General features: G+C 42.9%; 1 protein-coding gene across 1 annotated transcript; it reads right to left on the minus strand.

Annotated features, from left to right (window-relative positions):
- Positions 1-1,770: 1,770 nt before the first annotated feature.
- Positions 1,771-18,942, minus strand: LOC142492536 (uncharacterized). Its single transcript, XM_075595234.1, has 7 exons — positions 18,807-18,942; positions 15,386-15,565; positions 12,659-12,808; positions 5,728-5,868; positions 4,954-5,103; positions 2,771-2,917; positions 1,771-2,059 (listed from the first exon to the last, which is right to left on the minus strand). The coding sequence occupies exons 2-7, from the start codon at positions 15,483-15,485 to the stop codon at positions 1,896-1,898; spliced, it is 852 nt and encodes a 283-aa protein (XP_075451349.1). The 5' UTR covers positions 15,486-15,565; positions 18,807-18,942; the 3' UTR covers positions 1,771-1,895.
- Between the last annotated feature and the right edge of the window lie 245 nt (positions 18,943-19,187).

Genomic DNA, 19,187 nt, shown 5'->3' on the forward strand with positions numbered 1-19,187 from the left:
CATGCTGCCAAAGACCGAGGTCATTACACTCTGCTCATATTACTTGACCTCTCTGTAGCATTTACTACTGTTTCTTCTGCTTCACATTCCCCATGCTCTTAGCATTCATAACAAATCTCTAGCCTGAATCTCCTCTTACCTCTCCATCATATTTTTGGTGTCTCTTTTGCAAACACCTCCTCCTCTTTCAATCTATCTGTGGGGGTACCCCAGCGCTCTGTCCTGGGACCTCTCCTCTCTGTACACACTTTCTCTAGGTGACCTAATAACATCTCTTATGTTCAAATATCACCTCTTTGTTGATGAAACACACACATTGACTTTTCAACCCCTGACCTTACACCATCTGTACAGACCAAAGTTTCTGAATTTCTCTCTGCTATATCATCCTGGATGTGCCTCCGCCGACTTAAACTTAACATGACAAAAATGGAGCTCCTCATATTTCCTGAAAAACCTGGCCCTACTAGCTCCTTCCATATTACTGATGGAAGTAATATCATACACCCAGTACACAAGCACGCTACCTAGGGGTCACACTCGACTCCTCTCTCACATTCTCCTCTCACATTCAAAATGTAGCTAAAACCAGTAGTTTTTTATCCGCAATATTACAAAGATACGCCCTTTCCTCTGTTGCTCGACTGAAACAAGCCCTCATTCTCTCCCATCACAACTACTGTAACCTCCTGCTGTCCAGCCTTCCTGCCTCTCACTTGTCTCCTCTACAATGTATCTTAAACGCTGCTGCCAGAATCACTCTACTCTTTCCTAAATCTGTCTCAGTATCTCCTCTGCTGAAATCGCTCACCTGGCGTCCTATTAAATCCTGTATCATACACTCCATTCTCTTACTCACTTTTAAAGCTTTACACCCTTCTGCTCCTCCTTACATCTCATCCTTAATTTCTCACTATACACCATCCTAACTCTTGCGTTCTTCTTAAGGATGTCTTCTCTCAACCCCTTTTGTATCTAAAGCCCTCTCCCACCTTAAATGTTTCTCACTGACTGCCCCATACCTCTGGAATTCTCTTCCCCTCAATATCCGACTAGAACCCTCTCTATCCACCTTTAAGACCCACCGTAAAACACACCTGCTTAAGGAAGAATATGAGTAGCTCCGAGGCTGATAATTAACACCACATACATAAAGCTTGGCCCCGGGACGTATTTACCAAAACGTCCTCCTACTATCTCTGTACGTTTTTCTACCTACCAATTAGATTGTAAGCTCTTTGGAGCAGGAACTTCTTTTCCTAAATGTTACTTTTATGTCTGAAGCACTTCTTCCCTTTTTGTGTTATTTATATTATTGTTATTTATATGAGAGTCACAATTACTGCTGTGAAGCGGTATGTACCTTAATGGCGCTATATAAATAAAGATGTACATAAATACATACAGCACTAATACACATGACAGTCATACAGCATGTGTAAGGTCTGGGGTGTAAAGTGCTATGCACATTAATGGTGCAATATAAATTAAGATATATATAAATACAAACATATATACATTTACACAGCAACATTACCACTACGCTTTTATTTTCAACTTTACATGTCAATTCTTTCCTTTCAGTTTTGTAAATATGACAATTCTCTCAACTTTTATCAAATAAGGTTTAAAGTTTAGAATGTACTGAAATTAAGCCCAGTACCAGTACTTTGTAAGGTACTTTGACTACTGACCTGAAAGTTGCCACCTCTCTTAGTAACCTTTTGTACAGTATACAGTGTTAGAAATGCAATAAAGCTAGAGACCGATAAATGACATGTTCATGTATTGATTCGTTGTATTACAGCATACAGTACAAGTTATTTAGTGCACAAAGTTGAAGAAACGTGTTCTTGATGACTTAGTCTTCCTTTGTCCTTGGTTCCCCTGTGTTATTAATGCAGTGACAGCTCCGCTCCCCCAACGCACGTCCGTATACAGCCATAGTCACAGCATTTCTGCTCTTCGGGACAATTGATATCACTTTGGCATAATGGAGGACTGAATGGAGCTGTACATGGTGCAAATGTTTCCAGCACAGGGCACGTCCCAGGTTTCACTGTAATACAGAAATTAAATAAGTGAGATGTTAGTCAGCACAAAGGTTCAGCTGCAGGAGCAGGATGGCCACATAATAGCTGGGCCCACCTTATCGTACGTGAAGTACATGCAACTGTGTCTTTAAAGGTAGAACTAATATGTTAGACACGAAGAGGTGCCTCATGCTTCTGGTTGTGTAACTATTCAGTTGTGTAATGACTGTGTATTCAACAGTAGCAAGGAGCCTGCCAGGAGCCTGCATTTATCAGTTAAGCAATGTGTTCTATGTCCAATAAACATCATACAGTAGTTGATGAAGTTAACTATTCCTGATATTCTGAAAGGAAACCTTAGGTCTTGTGGAAATATTTTCGGAGGAGTAGGGGGTAATTAAAATATACATCAAGATACATCATTGGTGTATCTCGGGTGTGCTGCTTTATGAGCCCATGTGTCTCTCCATACTATATTTGGAGTGAGGTTTGAGAGGATATATATAGAACTCCATACTCTAATAGCTCCCGTCTCCCCCACTCTACCTTTCTCCCTCCCCATATTATCTTAGATCACAAGAAGAAGAGACCTGTACCCACAATAACATCTGTGAAGATCTCTCATGGTATCACAACCAATAATAAATCTACACTTTGCGGCTACAAGTACTTTTATAGATCTTTGAGAAATGTACAAATAATACTATGTAGTTACTGTGCTTGGGGTATCCACTTACCTATGATGGGGTCTGTGCACTCCTGACCACACTTTGGGGTACAGCACTTCTTTATACCAGGACACTGTTTGTCACTTGTACACTTTGGCTTAGAAGAGGGGTTGACGGCACATGATGTCGTTGGCACTGGACAATCTCCAGGTTTCTCTGCAACACAGAAAGCAAGTGTTTTTATATGAGTTATTAGGGTTATTTTACTGAAGGGACAAATGTTTGATAACTGTGACTACCTTGGCCAACAAGTATCATTTAGTGGGAAACTTTTGAATATAATAAATAAACACACAGACTTTCCAAGTAAGCAGTTCTTTCTTTGAAATGCAGCTGTTTTTGACAGATCCAATGTGATCATTCTTCCTCTAACTATAGAGGTAAATACGATTTTTAATCAGTTAGTGTTAGGAGCTGCAATATTTGGTCATGCCTTGAAGTGGCTCGCAGGCTTAAAATGCTTTGGCCAAAGGGTTTAACTAAATGACCCCTTTTTAAGAGATAAATAGGTATTTGACTGTATATTTATATCATATTGGCTGTAGCTTTGGGCTTCTTTGTTTTTTTGTTATGAATATAATAAATAGAATAAAGATGGGATGGGGTGCATTTGGAAGAAACCAGATAATCTTTAAAGTAAACCTTCTACTGTTCCTTAAGATAAAATTACTTTACCAGTATATTCTACCTGCGCTCACGTATGGATGTGAAACTTGGACCTTAAATTAAATGATAGCTCAGAAGATTCAAACAACTCAGAGAATTATGGATGCAGAAAAATATACGCTGGGTAATACCTTAAGAGACAGGAGGAAAAATGAACGGGTTTTGGAAGCAAACAAAATTCTGTGACATCATGACAAGGGTGAAGAAATAAAATGACAGGGGGGTGGACATATCACAAGAAGAAATAGTCATCACTGGACAATGATGGTACTGGACTGGATTCCAAGGAATATTAAAAACCAAGAGGACAACCAAAAGTAAGATGGGAGGATAAAATCAATAATTATGTTGGACCAACATAGCCAGAAGTTGGCTAACAAGGGCTGAAGATGATGAGGATAAATAGATAGATAGATAGATAGATAGATAGATAGATAGATAGATAGATGATACATAGCAAAAAGAATGATTCCTGCGCTCCTACCAATTAGGCTAAAATAAAAAAAAAGTAATGTCATGAATAAGGGTTATTTAGTTAAACCCTTTGACCCAAGCGTTATAAGCCTGCAACCAACGTCAAGTCATAACCAAATTTGTAGGCACCTACACTGAATATTTGTAATTATTGTCCCTTGGACTTCTGAAAAATGTGAAAAATCCCCGAAGTGGTTAAATAAAGCATATGCTTTTGTGAGTAGTGCAATTAAAAGCTGGCCAAAGCCATTATAATTGTTACCTTACTATAGAGGTAAACTGGGGGTGCCCAAATTCCCTGCTGTGAATATGAGAAAACATACATAATTATTTCTGTCAGCCTCATACATTCACCTACTCTTAAACGGAGGGTGATGTGCAGACTGACATTGGGTGTATTATACCTGCACAAATTGTAAAATTGGTAGGGACTCTGCCCTGAAAGGAGGAGAGATCAGTGTACTGTATCTTGAAAGCTCGCACAAATAAAAGCATTTCGTTGGCCACGAACGGTATCATCTATTTATTTTTTGATTATTGAAGCTCGACTAACATGGTACTGATACCTCTACATATATATATATATATTCCCGTGACAATATACAGTATATATCGGTCCAGAAACCAGAAAACAAGGCACTCACATATATACATACATAAATGTGCTAAATATGGTGCAGACTGTCCAGGTGTAAGCAAGGCAACAAAACAAGACACGCATTCCAAGATTCAACTGAAATGTATTCCGCCATACATTTCACCTGTGGATTTTGGATATATATATATTGACAAATAATGAGTGTGTACACCTATATATGTATACTGTATATGAGGCTACAAATGGTACAGGTGCAGTTACGTGGTTGGATGTCCAATTGCGACTTTCACATGTAGGATGGGCTGAGAAGCATGAATATACAATAAATAAGAGCAACATAGAACATGAGAGCCCAATGTTTTTGTAAGAGATAAAGCAAATATGAAAACACCTTACTGTACATCCTCAGACAGACAGTCTAATACCCAGACTTTGTCATAATAGTAAGTGTTACCTTTCAAAGCCTTCACACACTGCATCTTGTTACCAGACACACAGCACTTCTGGTTGCGCGGACACTGAGAATCCGTGCTGCAGAGGGGGGCGCCAAGGACTGTGCCACAGGGTAACTGCTCCTTAATAACAGGGCAGAATCCAGCGCGCTCTGCAGAGAGGGACAGACAATATCTCAAGTCAATCTTTCAGACTGCATTCCCCGGAAAGAGTTTCAGACATTCAAAATATATTGTAGTGATCGGAGAGAAAAATACGGGAGCTGCTGCTTAATGTCTCCAGCAGAATGTCTATGGGATCACAGCGCTATGGATATTCTGGTTCCTGGGAAACGTAATTCCTGATGATGATAAAGGTGCTTCCCCAAAGTGAACTAAGAACAGGGATATGTTTAATGGGTTAAAACTAGGTAATTATTTTAATGACACCGGTCATTTCTGACTTTACAGTATCTTGAGAAAATCTATTTTAAGAATGTAACCCTGCAATATCATGGAGAAATGCTGTCTGCTGGAGAATGGTGATGAAGTGTTAATGCAAATAATGATTCAAGGCAGCAATGCATTATTATTATTATTATAAACAGCTTAGTTGCCAATAATATGTGTGGTTAATTCCCTCTATTTTATGAATTGGGGAGTTACTGTGCGACTCAACATCCACTCAAAGTCATTGCCAATAACACATGCTCAATACATTTGAGAATAAGAAGCAATTCTTAGGATCGTTGATCCCACTGCATGCACCAACCAGAAACGTGACATCGCTTAGTTACCTGTTTCTGGGTCCACACACTTGTTCCCACAGGATTTACAGCACTTCTTATTCCCAGTACAGTTACTGTCCTTCTGGCACATTGGTTTAGGCAGCTGTGCAGGACACTTTTCCCTTACAGCGGGGCACTGTCCTGGTTTCACTGTAACAAAGACACAAAGTATTAAAGTATACAGTGTTCAGAGCCGCATGTGCACAAAACCCAAAGAGAGGACATGTTTGACTCTGAGCACTGGGAGTAGCAGCTGTAACAGTTTTACATGTGATTACAAAAAAAATTGCCATCCATTTTAATCGTCATGCCCTATGGAATTTATGTATATTTGTATGTATGGGTGTATGTATATATTTATTTATATAGTACCCACAGTGTCCTCAGCGCTTTACAGTACAGTGAATTATAATACAATAAGTGTAACAAACAAAGTCAAACAATCCCTGCCCCGGAGAGCTTACAATCTAAGTGCTATGTTGGGCGATTTACAGATGCAGGAGGTGAGGGAATAAGTAGATGGCAGTGCTTGGGCACAATGGTTGGCAGGAGTGACTGTGGGTGTGGGACAGTAGCCATGAGTCTGGGCTTTTGAAATGCTTAATTGAAGAGGTGAATTTTAAGGTTTGACTTGAAGGTGGTGAGAGAGGGTGCTTGTCGCATACTAAGAGTGATGGAGTTCCGCAGTGTAATGACAATGGAGTTTTCTTTTGTTTCTGATGGTCCAGGTGCATGATGGCGTAACTTTTGTCTCTAAGATATGCTTAAATGTAGTTTCTTTTGCTGTGCTGTGGAAATCTACAGCATCTAGCTGAGATAGTAAACATTACAAAATATACTGTGACAAGCGCTATACCTAAATTAAAACTATGCAGTGCATATGTGAATTAATAAGTGCAGTGCACAACTAAAGCAGCCTGGTAATCTACTGAGGAATATCCCAAAATAAACCTCAAAACAAGAATATAAATACAAAAATAGACATGAACCTGGTGCATGTGTAAAGACAGTGAAATGATGTGAAATGATATTAAAGTCCAAATATACAGACTATTGTTCCCAATCTTGAGTGGTCATCTGGTGATAGATGGTATCAAAATCACAGTTCACAGAGCAAAGAGTGAACAGTCCTCCTCACGATATATTCAACCTGCAGATGTATGACATAGAGTAGAAGTAGATAGGATGCATGCAGGGGAGAGAATCTGTACTTGGAGCCTTCAGAGTCCCGGTCGCCTTTGGGGTAACACGAACCCCTCGTGGTATCCTCTGCTTCCGTGGACGTCAGGCAGGTCTCCCTTTCAGGAACGTAGTTTCCTGGATCAGCTTCAGGATTCCTTCAGCCTCTTATTTCCTCCAGTGGGGACAAAAGAGGGCAAAGGATTGCGCAATAATAAAAAACTTTAATGACGCCTACCTAAAACAAATAAAATACTCACAAAAGACGGTGAGTGTAAAAACAAAGAAGTGCCCGACCCAGCACAACCCAAACGCCGCACTCAGTCTTTGAATGTCCTCCTCGGTGCCGCGTGTACCTCGCGGGATTCCGGCGCGGTTTGGATGACGTCACCGTCTCCTCTTCAATGACTAGCAGCTTGAGTGTGTGGGGCAGTACCTCTTAGGCTCCTCCCTACGCGTTTCATGACGGGAACGTCACTTCGTCAGGGGCATGACGTTTGGGTTGTGCTGGGTCGGGCACTTCTTTGTTTTTACACTCACCGTCTTTTGTGAGTATTTTATTTGTTTTAGGTAGGCGTCATTAAAGTTTTTTTATTATTGCGCAATCCTTTGCCCTCTTTTGTCCCCACTGGAGGAAATAAGAGGCTGAAGGAATCCTGAAGCTGATCCAGGAAACTACGTTCCTGAAAGGGAGACCTGCCTGACGTCCACGGAAGCAGAGGATACCACGAGGGGTTCGTGTTACACCAGAGGCGACCGGGACTCTGAAGGCTCCAAGTACAGATTCTCTCCCCTGCATGCATCCTATCTACTTCTACTCTCTGTCATACATCTGCAGGTTGGATACATCGTGAGGAGGACTGTTCACTCTTTGCTCTGTGAACTGTGATTTTGATACCATCTATCACCAGATGACCACTCAAGATTGGGAACAATAGTCTGTATATTTGGACTTTAATATCATTTCACATCATTTCATTGTATTTACACATGCACTAGGTTCATGTCTATTTTTGTATTTATAATCTAGCTGAGATAGATTGTAATGCGAAGCTCACCAGAAGAGCGTACACCCCCTCGCCTCCCATCCTGGGATGTTGGTTGAATGCCAGGATGTGTTTCCCTGATTAGGTTTGTCCAGCATGTGAGGACCAGACCCTCAACTGTGACCAGCTGGAGATGTTCTCAGCACTGTGCACAGTACAAACGTGATCACAGGAATATATTAACAGTCCGTTCATCCTAAACGATGACTGTGACGGTGAGGGGGTACCCAGGCCAGTAAATAAAGGTGATATGCCCGGCTGGGTGCCCCTGAGTCATATTGGTAAATGTGGAGTGTCAGCTCTGCAGCCCGGTATTGGCTGCAGAGCTGTAAATGTATTATAAATGTCTGTGTGTGTCCCGCTAGGTATAAGGGGACCAGGTTAATACTCTGAGTGAAACTGTATGTGTTGTAACAAGTAATGTATCGGTTATGTACAGTAGCATGTGTGTGCCTTGCAACAGTGTTTCACTGCCAATCACAGAAATGAAAAAGTTTTTAAAACATGGCAGCTTTCTGCATAGCGTATAAGCAGTGAGATATCTTTAGCTTGGAATGTCCTATCGCTTTGATTTTTGCAATGCGAGCGGCTGGGGGTTCATCATTAGAATGGTTGTAGCTTAGTTTTCATAAACTTTTATGAAAAGTCATGAATGAAAGTCCCCCTCTTTTAGGTGTATTAAAGTTATAAGAGCCAAGGAATTTACATTCGGGAGGGCGGAGCAGCGGAAACACTTGATTCACGAGTTCCATTATCAAAAGTTATATGGCAGAACATACCTACATCATACATAACTTAACCCTGGACATCTAAGGCACCCTGCTGGGATGGTCCTAGAATGTCTGACCAGGTCCGGAATTAACAAAGGACCTGCATGTTAAAGTGTTAAGTGGGGAAGGCGAGATGTACAGTAAACTGTGTTCCCCAGGCATATGTCCCGATGTCCGGGGGAAGGTAGACAAGATGTTTCTGGGGGAAGTGGGCTTGGTTCGGTATGCTAAGCAGGACAGGTGCGAAGTTCGTGCATGCCTTGGCATTCCTTGAAGTCCCATTGCCTGGAACCATGAAGTCCTGGCAACCTTGCCATAGGTGGGAAGTTTAGTTCCCACGCAGCGATTGGCTACAGAGAATAGAGATAGGACTTTGGTGCTTTTAAAAGTCCATGCAGACAATCAGGATTTAGATTCACCTAAGATTCATCATGCGAGACAAAGATTATAACATCGGAACCAAGAATTATCCCCTGCTTCAAGAGTTCGTAAAAACTAAGACTTGCTAACCAATTTATTTTATCTCTCGCTTTGCTCAATCAAAGGATCCAGGATTTAAGGTGTTAAAAGTTCTGGTCTCCCATGACAATGACGGGGTTGTTGATGACATTGTGTGCGATAATCTGAGTGCCATAAAATGCTGATTATACTCAAAGCTAAGTAACCAATACATTATATTTACTAATAAAAACTGGTGTTGCTGTTATTCATATTTGCACTCGTGGCTGAGATCGACAACCCGAATCAATCTCTTGAATAAAGTAATTTTCTTCTCAGAACACACAGGAAAGGGGTAGTGAGGGAAAATGGTTTCAGGTCAGAGAGAGGTGAAAGGGGAGTAAAGGAGACAATTATGGGTAGAGCACAGGAGACAAGAAGGGCCATAATGACAGACCAAGGCTGATATGTATGGAGTAGCAGGTGAGTAGAGAGCCTTGAAGGTAAAGGGAGAACTTTGTACTGTACTGTAGATGATCCAAAAATGTATGGGACGCAAGGAGCGGTATTTAAGGCTAGGAGGAGCTGAGCAGAGGCTGTTTTGGGATAAAGTAAATTTAATGTAGCAGAACAATAAAAAAATCTTTTCACATTTCAAAGTTAAACGGACTGATCCATCAAATCAGAAGGTAGTAAAACACAGATAATTGGGAAGTTTTGCTCATTACTTTGTGAATTCTAGAAATAGTCTAATCATTATCGATTTGATCAGTTTCAAATAACGAACCAGTGGAAACTCCCTAATAAAAATAAACTCTAACGCTATTTTCAAGCAGTTATGAATTGATTTACTGTAGATGTAGAACCCCTTGTTCTAAACACCAAAACGTTATGGCGCATAGTTACTAATGCGAGTTTTAACACAAGATTTCTCGTGACTCCATTCAAACTAATGAAGTCGCCAATAGCACTATTGTGTATTTGTTGATGAAAATCGAGCTATTCCAGAACTTTGAATGCGTTCGTATCAAGAATAACGTGAATAAAAAAAATATACGTTGCAAGATAAAGAATGAAGATTTGTATGTATTAAAGGGGAAATAGAAGGTAAGCAATGTACCTCAATGAATATCCAGGCCCATAATACTAGACAAGACATATTTCATGATCATTTATTATTGCTAGCTCATTCATTTATTGAAGGAACACTGATAATGGCAGGCGACTTTAACTCAGTAATGAATCAAAAGAAATATAAATCTAATCTTCCATTATCAATAAATGCATACTCTAATAAACTATTTGTCTAATTTATCAAGAAATTGTGGGTCTTTGATTGATTTAGATTGCTAAATCCTACGGGAAAGGATTATACATATTTTTTTAACACCCATAAAAGCTATTCTAGAATAGATAATAAATAGATAATATATTTTTAGACTTGAGACTAGTTCCTGATATTGCAGATGCAGATATTGGTGCAATTGTGTGGTCTGATCATGCCTCAGTATAAATTATTACCTCACAAATTATGAAATATTCATATTGCATCTAGAATACATAGAATCAGAGATAGTAAATAGAATATAATTCAAGATCCAGAGGAAATATGTAGAGAATTTGCCAGGTTTTTACGACTTTATACAATTTACCTAAATCAGATGACCTGGTCAAAAAGGTTTCCATTACAATTCAAGATTATTTTAAGAAATGTAACATATCTAACCTTAAAAATGGACAATGTAAAACAAATGGAATTCCTAAAGGATCAGGAACAAATAGTATTAGCAATAAAATCAGGCAAGTCTCCAGGACCAGATGGGTCCCCAAACTAGCCCCAAACTATTAGCTCCCTACTGTACAGTATTTGGTTTAAATGTATAATCATGTTACAAAAGGTATCAAACTCCCAGAAATTCTAATGCAAGCTGTGATTTCAGTAATCCCAAAACCAAGAAAAGATCCAGTAAATTGTGCAAACTATAGACCTATACCCTTTTCTAATACAAATCTGAAAATATTTTCATAGATTTTAGCGAACAGGTTAAGAATAGTGCATCCTAAACTCCTACATCCAGATCAATTTGGATTTATACTTTTTACAAGGAGGATCATTAATCTCATAAATATCACAAATAAAGGAAATAAAGGAAAAAAGGAAATCCTCGCTTGTACTGCTTAGTTTAGATGCTGATAAAAGCCTTTGATCCTATCTATTGGACATTCATGTTATCGATTTTAAATTGTTAAGGACTAATCACAAACTTTCTGAAATGGGTGAACGTACTAAATCATCTTCCGGCAGCGGGTGTAAAAACGGTTAGATGGATTTTGTTGATATTCTCCATAAGCAATGGGACTAGGACAGGGTGACCATTGTCTCCTCTCCTTTTTGCATTGTTAAATGAGACATTGGCTGCCAGAATATTTTCAGGGGTCAAGGTTGGAGGTAAAGATTATAAAACATCCTTATACGCAGATTATATATTTATTATTATAACAAAAGCAATGATCTCCTGGTTCAATTTACAGATGCAGCATTATGGTTGATCACGCTGACCTCACAAAATCCGATATGGGCGCGTTTTTTATTCATGTGTGCTCGTGGATCCCCTGTGGCCAGACTAATGGCCGATCAAGATGAACACAGTGGGTGTCCCAGCTTCTGTTTGGGACTCCCGCTGTGTGAATCCTACTGGGCTGGATCAGTCTATCAGTCTGTAAGAGACACGCAATGAGAGCGAGACAGAATCTGACACACTCCCTAATATATACAATGACGGTGACAAAACTACCTCTTGATCCATGGACATTAATTCTGGGTAAATCTGTACCTTGGAAATATCACCACATTAAAGGGACCCTGGTGCATTATATTCTAACAGCAGCTAGATATCCACAGCAGCAGCCTGGAAACAGTCTGAACCTCTCAACAATAAACAAGTAATTAGCAGAGTTTAGGGTGTATTATTAATAGAAAAATTAACCAGTATGGCCAACAAGTATTGTGAAATGTTTCTGGGGCTACGGCATCTTTGGATAGAGACACCTCCTAATGAATCTATGGTTTATAAATATGTTAAGTGTTATCAATCTCTACTTGGACAAGAGGAAATTGAATACTGGATCTCTAGCTAAAGTTATTACTATGAGTAAAAAGAGGACATAAGCATCATCACCTAAATGCATTTTTCAGAAGCCTATCCCAAAATCCCACTCCTTCCTATTCCTATTATACATACAGTATGCATTTTTTAAAATTATTATGTCCCTTTTTTAATATACTACCAACAAAATGTATGAAAATTAAAAATATATATATATATGATATTTAAAGAATAACAGGCACAACATATGTGTATACTGTAGCCACTAGGAGCATGTACGGTGATCTTCATTTATACATAAGGGTTTATAAACTTTATAGGAGCATCACAGCAGTTTGTTAATGTTCAGTCACTAACTGTTTCATCAGTCAGAAGTGCGGAGAGGATAATTGTTCCTTACCTCGCTCAGTGGGGACGCACTGGCGTCTGCAGTTGAAGCAGCAGCACCTGTCGGATCCGTGACATTGGTCATCACTGTGGCACTCATCAGGCAAGGGTTTGACATTCCTACAGGTCGAGGAATTAAAGTATGGACAGGAACCCGTTTTATCTGCAGGGAGAGGACACAGTGACATTAGAGAAGGTGCCAATGAGAAGAAAGAGAGAGAAAGAGAGACAAAGTGAGTCTGAGAACATTTGTTTAAATATCCAGTATTATCATTTTATTTATCTTCACTTTTATATCAATTTTCACCAGGTACATTTGAAAGAAAGTGCAACAAACACACTGCAAACAGCACTTTTCTGTACGGGAAGTTGAAAGTGTCCATCTTTGTGCCCATAAAGACGATGCAGACAGATACAGAATTTCAAGTATTTTCTTAGAATGTCATTACTAAGTCAGATTTTTTAGGACTGGGCGAGATTTGTTTATTGGAGTAAGGAAGGATTTGCATTTCCCTTGTGAGAAATAACTGCCAAACCTCTGTATGAATATAAATATAATGCAAGTGTCACAACCAGACAGAATTTAACAACGAGTCTGACTTGATGGACTTCGGTCTTTCTCATTTAGTACAGTATGTTGCCATGCTATCAAGTTACTATAAAACTATCTTACCATATGATCATGTTTCTATGCTATCAAACATTAGAAAGCTATGTTACTATGTTGCTATAATAGTATATTACTGTTAGCTTACAATCATGTTCTATATACGAAACCAGCTAACCAACAACAGATATACAGTTATCCTAACACCCGCTCTCAATAATACATCATAAACCTACCGGTGCGTTCAGGGGGTAGAAGAGATAATCAAAGAACAATGCAAATGTCCCAATGTGTATGTTTGTTGTGGTGTTTCTGTGATCTTAGAACAGAGGGTTGTATAATATAATAGTTTAAAGTATTTTATGGTGACACTCTATGTGTGCTCTGCTTTTTGGGAGACTTTTCTGCCCCTTTATTGGTACATTTTCTTGGTTTGCCTATTGCTATGTTATTATGTCATCATACTATTATGAAACTGTTACTGTATTGTTATTTTTCTATGTTAACATATTATTACTATATCATTATGTCATTGTTTAAATTTGTTTATGTGTTACAAGGTTACTTACTACCTTACTATCTTAAATACTAAGCGTTGATGTTACTATGCCACTATTGTACTGTTACAACGCTACTGTGATACCATTGGTAGCGAGGGTGAGGGTAGTGTCCCTGAGGTGGGTGGTTAGGCCTCCCGGGTGGTAGTGGGGGAGGGTGGGCTAACCCCTTAATTACTATAGTGGTTACTAACCACTAAACTGATTAAAGGGTTACGGGCCATTAGATTGTATTTTTTTATTGTACTGTTGCTGACAACGGAGGACAAGGACGGTGATGAGGACGAGGAAGGTCTTCATCCTGGCAGGGGTAAGTGCAAGTTTTATTTACTTTATACTGGCTGGGTAATGTTTTATTTTAAATGGGCAAATGCACTATTATCCATATCTGGAAAATAGTAATGTTGCCCATTTCTCTACTGTATGTGTTAGTGGGTTTGTTGGGGGTACAGGGGGTGGGTTGTGTATTGGTACGTACTGTACAGTAGTAGATATTTTAATGTTTATTGTGGGTAGAGGGATTAAGTAAAGGGGGTACATGGCCCAGGGTGGGTAGTTAGGCCTCTCAGGTGGTCAGGGTCAGGGTTAACCCGTTCATTACCACGGCGGTTACTAACCTGCTAAGGTTATGAAGGGGTTAACCCCTCCCACTGCCCAACCGAGAGGCCTAACTACCCACCCTGGGGCAATTACCCCCTTCACTCACCCCCTCTTCCTCACCCTCTCTGCCCCCAATAAACCTGGTATTCTGCCTTAACCCCTTCATTGCCTTAGAGTTTAGCCGCTAAGGTGATGAAACTGCTTTTATTTTATTTTAATATTCCATTATTGTAGCAGGGCGTCTCCGGAACTGAACTGAATTGATTTCACATCTGGGGACTCCCTGCTTCCCAAGTTACAGACCCTGTTATGTGGTGCCGGTATCCCTCTGCTTGGTTTAAATCTCCCGATCACGTGGGCCGTGACGCGGGAGAATTTAAACATGGCCACTGGGATACCGGTACCCCATAATCGGGGCCTGTAACTCAGGAAGCAGGGGGTCCCTGGACCCGAAATCAATGTGGTTCAGCTCTGGAGACGCCCTGCTACAATACTGGAATATTAAAATAAAACCCCGCGATCGCCTGTTAGAGGCGCGCAGGTAGAGTGACTGATTCAGCCTCGCTGACTGCGCGTCTCTTACAGAGAGGCAGACCCCGGTAGGATTCACAGATCAGGGACCCCCCATGTTAATCCGATGGGTCATTAGTCTGATTTGGACTATCTACGGAAATTTTGGGTGAATTTGCCGAGAGATATGGACGATAAGTGGTCGAATCTTGTTGGCTGCATCTCTACAAGGGGGGCATTTCTTCCCCTCCGTCTGTAGAAAGAGAATCTCTTTGTTATTTATTCTGATTTCCCTTAGTGCACCTACCTTCTAATTATTTGGGATTCAGCTCGTTTCCTTTGCTGTTTTGTCTTTCTGTGCATGTGTATAGAGATTCATTTTCAGGAGCATTAGACATAAATGTCTTTATATATAATCAAATTATTCCAAAGCACCAGCCCCAAGTGAGCAGTCCCTCCTCCGTACCTTCCAGTGGCAGGAGGCAGCGTTTGCTGCAGCCGGAGTAACAGCACTTTGCTTTCCCATCACAGTCACCGTCCCACTCACATCCCGACGTTTTTTTCATTGTATCCAGTTCACATCTGGGGTAATTAACATCCTTGGGGCACGTGCCAGGTTTTATTTTAATTTTGAGAACTTCGGGCTCTGAAATATGACAAATGAGAAAATCAACTCAGATTTTTAAGCTGTTAATAAACTGAAAATTGGACCTGTAGTGGAATACCGAGAAAAAAATGTAGGGGTATCAATCCGGTATTTACTGTCATTAAAAAAATAGAAGTGTTGATGTGTAAATAAAAGATTTATTGTTGGCTGTGATAGTTACATAGTTACATAGTTACATAGTTACATAGTAGATGAGGTTGAAAAAGACGTGCGTCCATCAAATTCAATCTATGCTAAATTTAGACAACAGATACTTTATCCTATATCTATACTTGTGTAGCCAGGTCCCCTAGGTTTGCCCTAACCTCCGCTGCGGTGGGAGAGTTAGGGAGGGTTGCAGAGTGTGCTGGGAGCGCTTCGGTGCACGGGAGGCTCCGCGGCGGCCCGAGCGCTCAGGGCTCCGCCATTTTGATACTTGCGCATGCGCAATGAGTCAATTGACGAGAGTTCGCGCATGTGCAGGGAGTGGCTATGGTAACGCGCGAAGCCCGGACCAATGGGAGGAGGGCTAGAGCAGGAGACTACAAGTCCCATGAACACCAGAGAGACCATGTGATGCCAAGGAGCCAATAGGGTGACAGGGGATCAACAGGAAGGAGATAGGAGGTTGCGCAGGGGAGCACGTTGGTCAGTCAAGACCAGGAAGGGGAAGAGGTCGGAACTATATATGTAGAGAGGCAAGTAGCCTCTACACTAGGCCAGAAACACCCCCTAGGCCCAAGAAAGGCCCCAGAGTCACAGGCAGCTTGTGGTTGCTGTAGGGACAAGCCCTAGAATAGGAACCTGCTCCAGTAGTGAGCAAAGTCAGGGACACAGTGGTCGCTGCAGTACTGTATCAGAGGTTTGGGACCAAACCTCCTCAGAGACATTTACATCTACCCGGGTGGGATCGCCCTGGAGGAGCACTACGGAAGGCAACGCGTCTGCGGATCCTTTGCGAAGATTAGTCTGCTGGTCCGAGTGCAGGAGCGCTCGGCAGGTAACTCTACACCAAAGTGCACCAACTATAACACTCTCACTCTAGTGGCCGCGCGGTCACAACACACATTTGGGTTGTGGGTGTGGGACATTGGACATGGTGTGGGGAACACGGTGGAGGGTCGCGTCCTGCGAGGCGCTTTGAATAGTTGTGTCTCTATTGGGAGGAGTATGTGAATGTTATGCATATGAGTCTATGATTACTACTAGTAAAGATATCTGTTATTTTATGTACTGCGTGTATATCATTATATTGGTGTCCTGCGAGGATCAACTCCCGCTCTGCTGGGACCCATCGCAGGTGGAGGCGCTGCATCTGGTAAGAGACAATACATGTAGATATATATATATCGCCCCAGGCTCTCCGTGGCAGAGGCTCGGGCCCTGCGAGCCAACAGGTTATACAGCATTAGTAGTCTTCCTGTATTCTTGGGGAAACCGGGCTACACTTATAGGATATAGTGATACATGTCCATGAGTTACACATATATAAAACCTTATTGCACAGAGCTTTAAAAACCTGGCGTCTCTTTCTCAAGTGTACTGAATAAATATCTGAGGTTTCAAAAGCTCTCATTTTGGTCCCTGAAAAGTATCACAAACATATAACAAATCTACATTTCTCAAGACTTAGTACGGCTACTGGAACGGCTACTGTACGTTTTGTAAATTAAAAACAGCCGTGGTCCTGTGTAACATTCTGCAACTGCTACAAAAGCCCTGCTCCAGTGATGCGATTCTCTGGGCCCTCAAAGAAGCCAATAGGTCGATGAAACGCATGTTGGGTACGTGAGCGACGTCACACTTTATCTGGCACATGTTGTCATGTGATTATCTGGGGCAGGGAGACGCCACATTGGGGGGTCCTGCAGGACCCCGGGCGCTCCCTTAAGTTCCTAACTCTACCTGGTCCGAGGGATCCAAAAAAGATTAGTTGATAATCGTGTTAGAATTGGTAGAATTTAGACCTGGATACATTGTTAAAATTTAGGAATAGACCACAGGAGGACTTTGCTGTCTCTGTTTCTCCTTCAGCACTTATCACCCTAATATCTATATTTCCTCATTTACTTCATCACTACAGCCTTTTACACTGGCGACACGTTTTATTGCACTGCGGCCAGTTCCGCAAGCCGGGAGATTTCCCGGCATGCTAGTGGCATCCCCTCGGCGTGCCGCGCGTCACCGATGCGCGGTCACGCGTCATCGGGTGCCTGCGCCCCCTGCACGCGCGTCCAGGGCTCCCCGAGGGAGCCCTGGTGTCCCGCGATGTGGGGGACGGCGGCAGGGGGTTCCGGGGGACCCGGCGGACCCGGCAGCGGGAGGAAGAAAGCCCCGATCGGAGGGCGCTCCTCCGCTGCTTCGGCGCGCGCCCGGCACCCTCCGGCGCGTGCCAGGTTACTGCTGCGGCCGAGAATGGGCAAATGCTCGAATAAACTCGGCCGCAGCAGTATCTGATACTAGCTGGTATACCCGGCGTTGCCCGTGATGTAATGTTCTGGCTCCCTCTCAACTCCCTTCCCCCCCTCTTCACAGCTGTTCAGGCTTCCCCCCCTCTCTCCTGACTCCCTCTCCCCCCTCTCTCCTGACTCTCTCTCCCCCCCTCTCTCCTGACTCCCTCTCCCCCCCTCTCTCCTGACTTCCCCTCCCCTCTCTCCTGACTCCATCTCCCCCCTCTCTCCTGACTCCCTCTCTACCCCCCCTCTCTCCTGACTCCCTCTCTCCCCCCCTCTCTCCTGACTCTCCCCCACACTCTCTCCTGACTCCCTCCCCCCTTCTCTCCTGACTGACCCCCCCTCTCTCCTGACTGACTCCCCCCCTCTCTCCTGACTGACTCCCCCCTCTCTCCTGACTCCCTCTCCCCCCTCTCTCCTGACTCCCCCTCCCCCGTCTCTCCTGACTCCCCCTCCCCCCTCTCTAATGACTCCCTCTCCCCCCCCTCTCTCCTGACTCCCTCTCTACCCCCCCCCTCTCCTGAATCCCTCTCCTGACTCTCTCCCCCACACTCTCTCCTGACTCCCTCCCCCCCTCTCTCCTGACTCCCTCCCCCCCTCTCTCCTGACTGACTCCCCCCTCTCTCCTGACTGACCCCCCCTCTCTCCTGACTGACTCCCCCACCCTCTCTCCTGACTGACCCCCCCCCTCTCTCCTAACTGACTTCCCCCCCCTCTCTTCTGACTGACTCCCCCCTCTCCTGACTGAATACCACCCCCCGTCTGTCCGCCGTGCGCCGCCATCTTACCGGGGGAAGCTGCAGGAGGTCCTTCCGGAGGCTGCCTGCCCACCCGCCGGGGAGGGAAGTGAGCGGCGGGGAGGGAGGGAAGTGAGCGGCAGGGAGGGAGGGAAGTGAACGGTGGGGAGGGAGGGAAGTGAGCGCCGGCGGCTGGGGCAGGAGGGCCGCGCTTCCCCTCCGTCCAAAAGCCGGTGCAGGGCGGCGCACGTGAGGGTGAGTGAGGGTGAGTGAGGGTGAGTGAGGGTGAGTGAGGGTGAGTGTGATGAGAGAGAGAGAGAGAGAGACAGACACACAGTTGGGTGATGTCATAGAGCCACCAATCTGTTGAGTGATGTCATAGAGCCACCAATCTGATTGACCAGAGGCTGAGGACCAATCAGATTCACCTCA

The sequence above is a fragment of the Ascaphus truei genome, chromosome 4 (assembly GCF_040206685.1).
Source record: "Ascaphus truei isolate aAscTru1 chromosome 4, aAscTru1.hap1, whole genome shotgun sequence".
Lineage (NCBI taxonomy): Eukaryota > Metazoa > Chordata > Amphibia > Anura > Ascaphidae > Ascaphus > Ascaphus truei.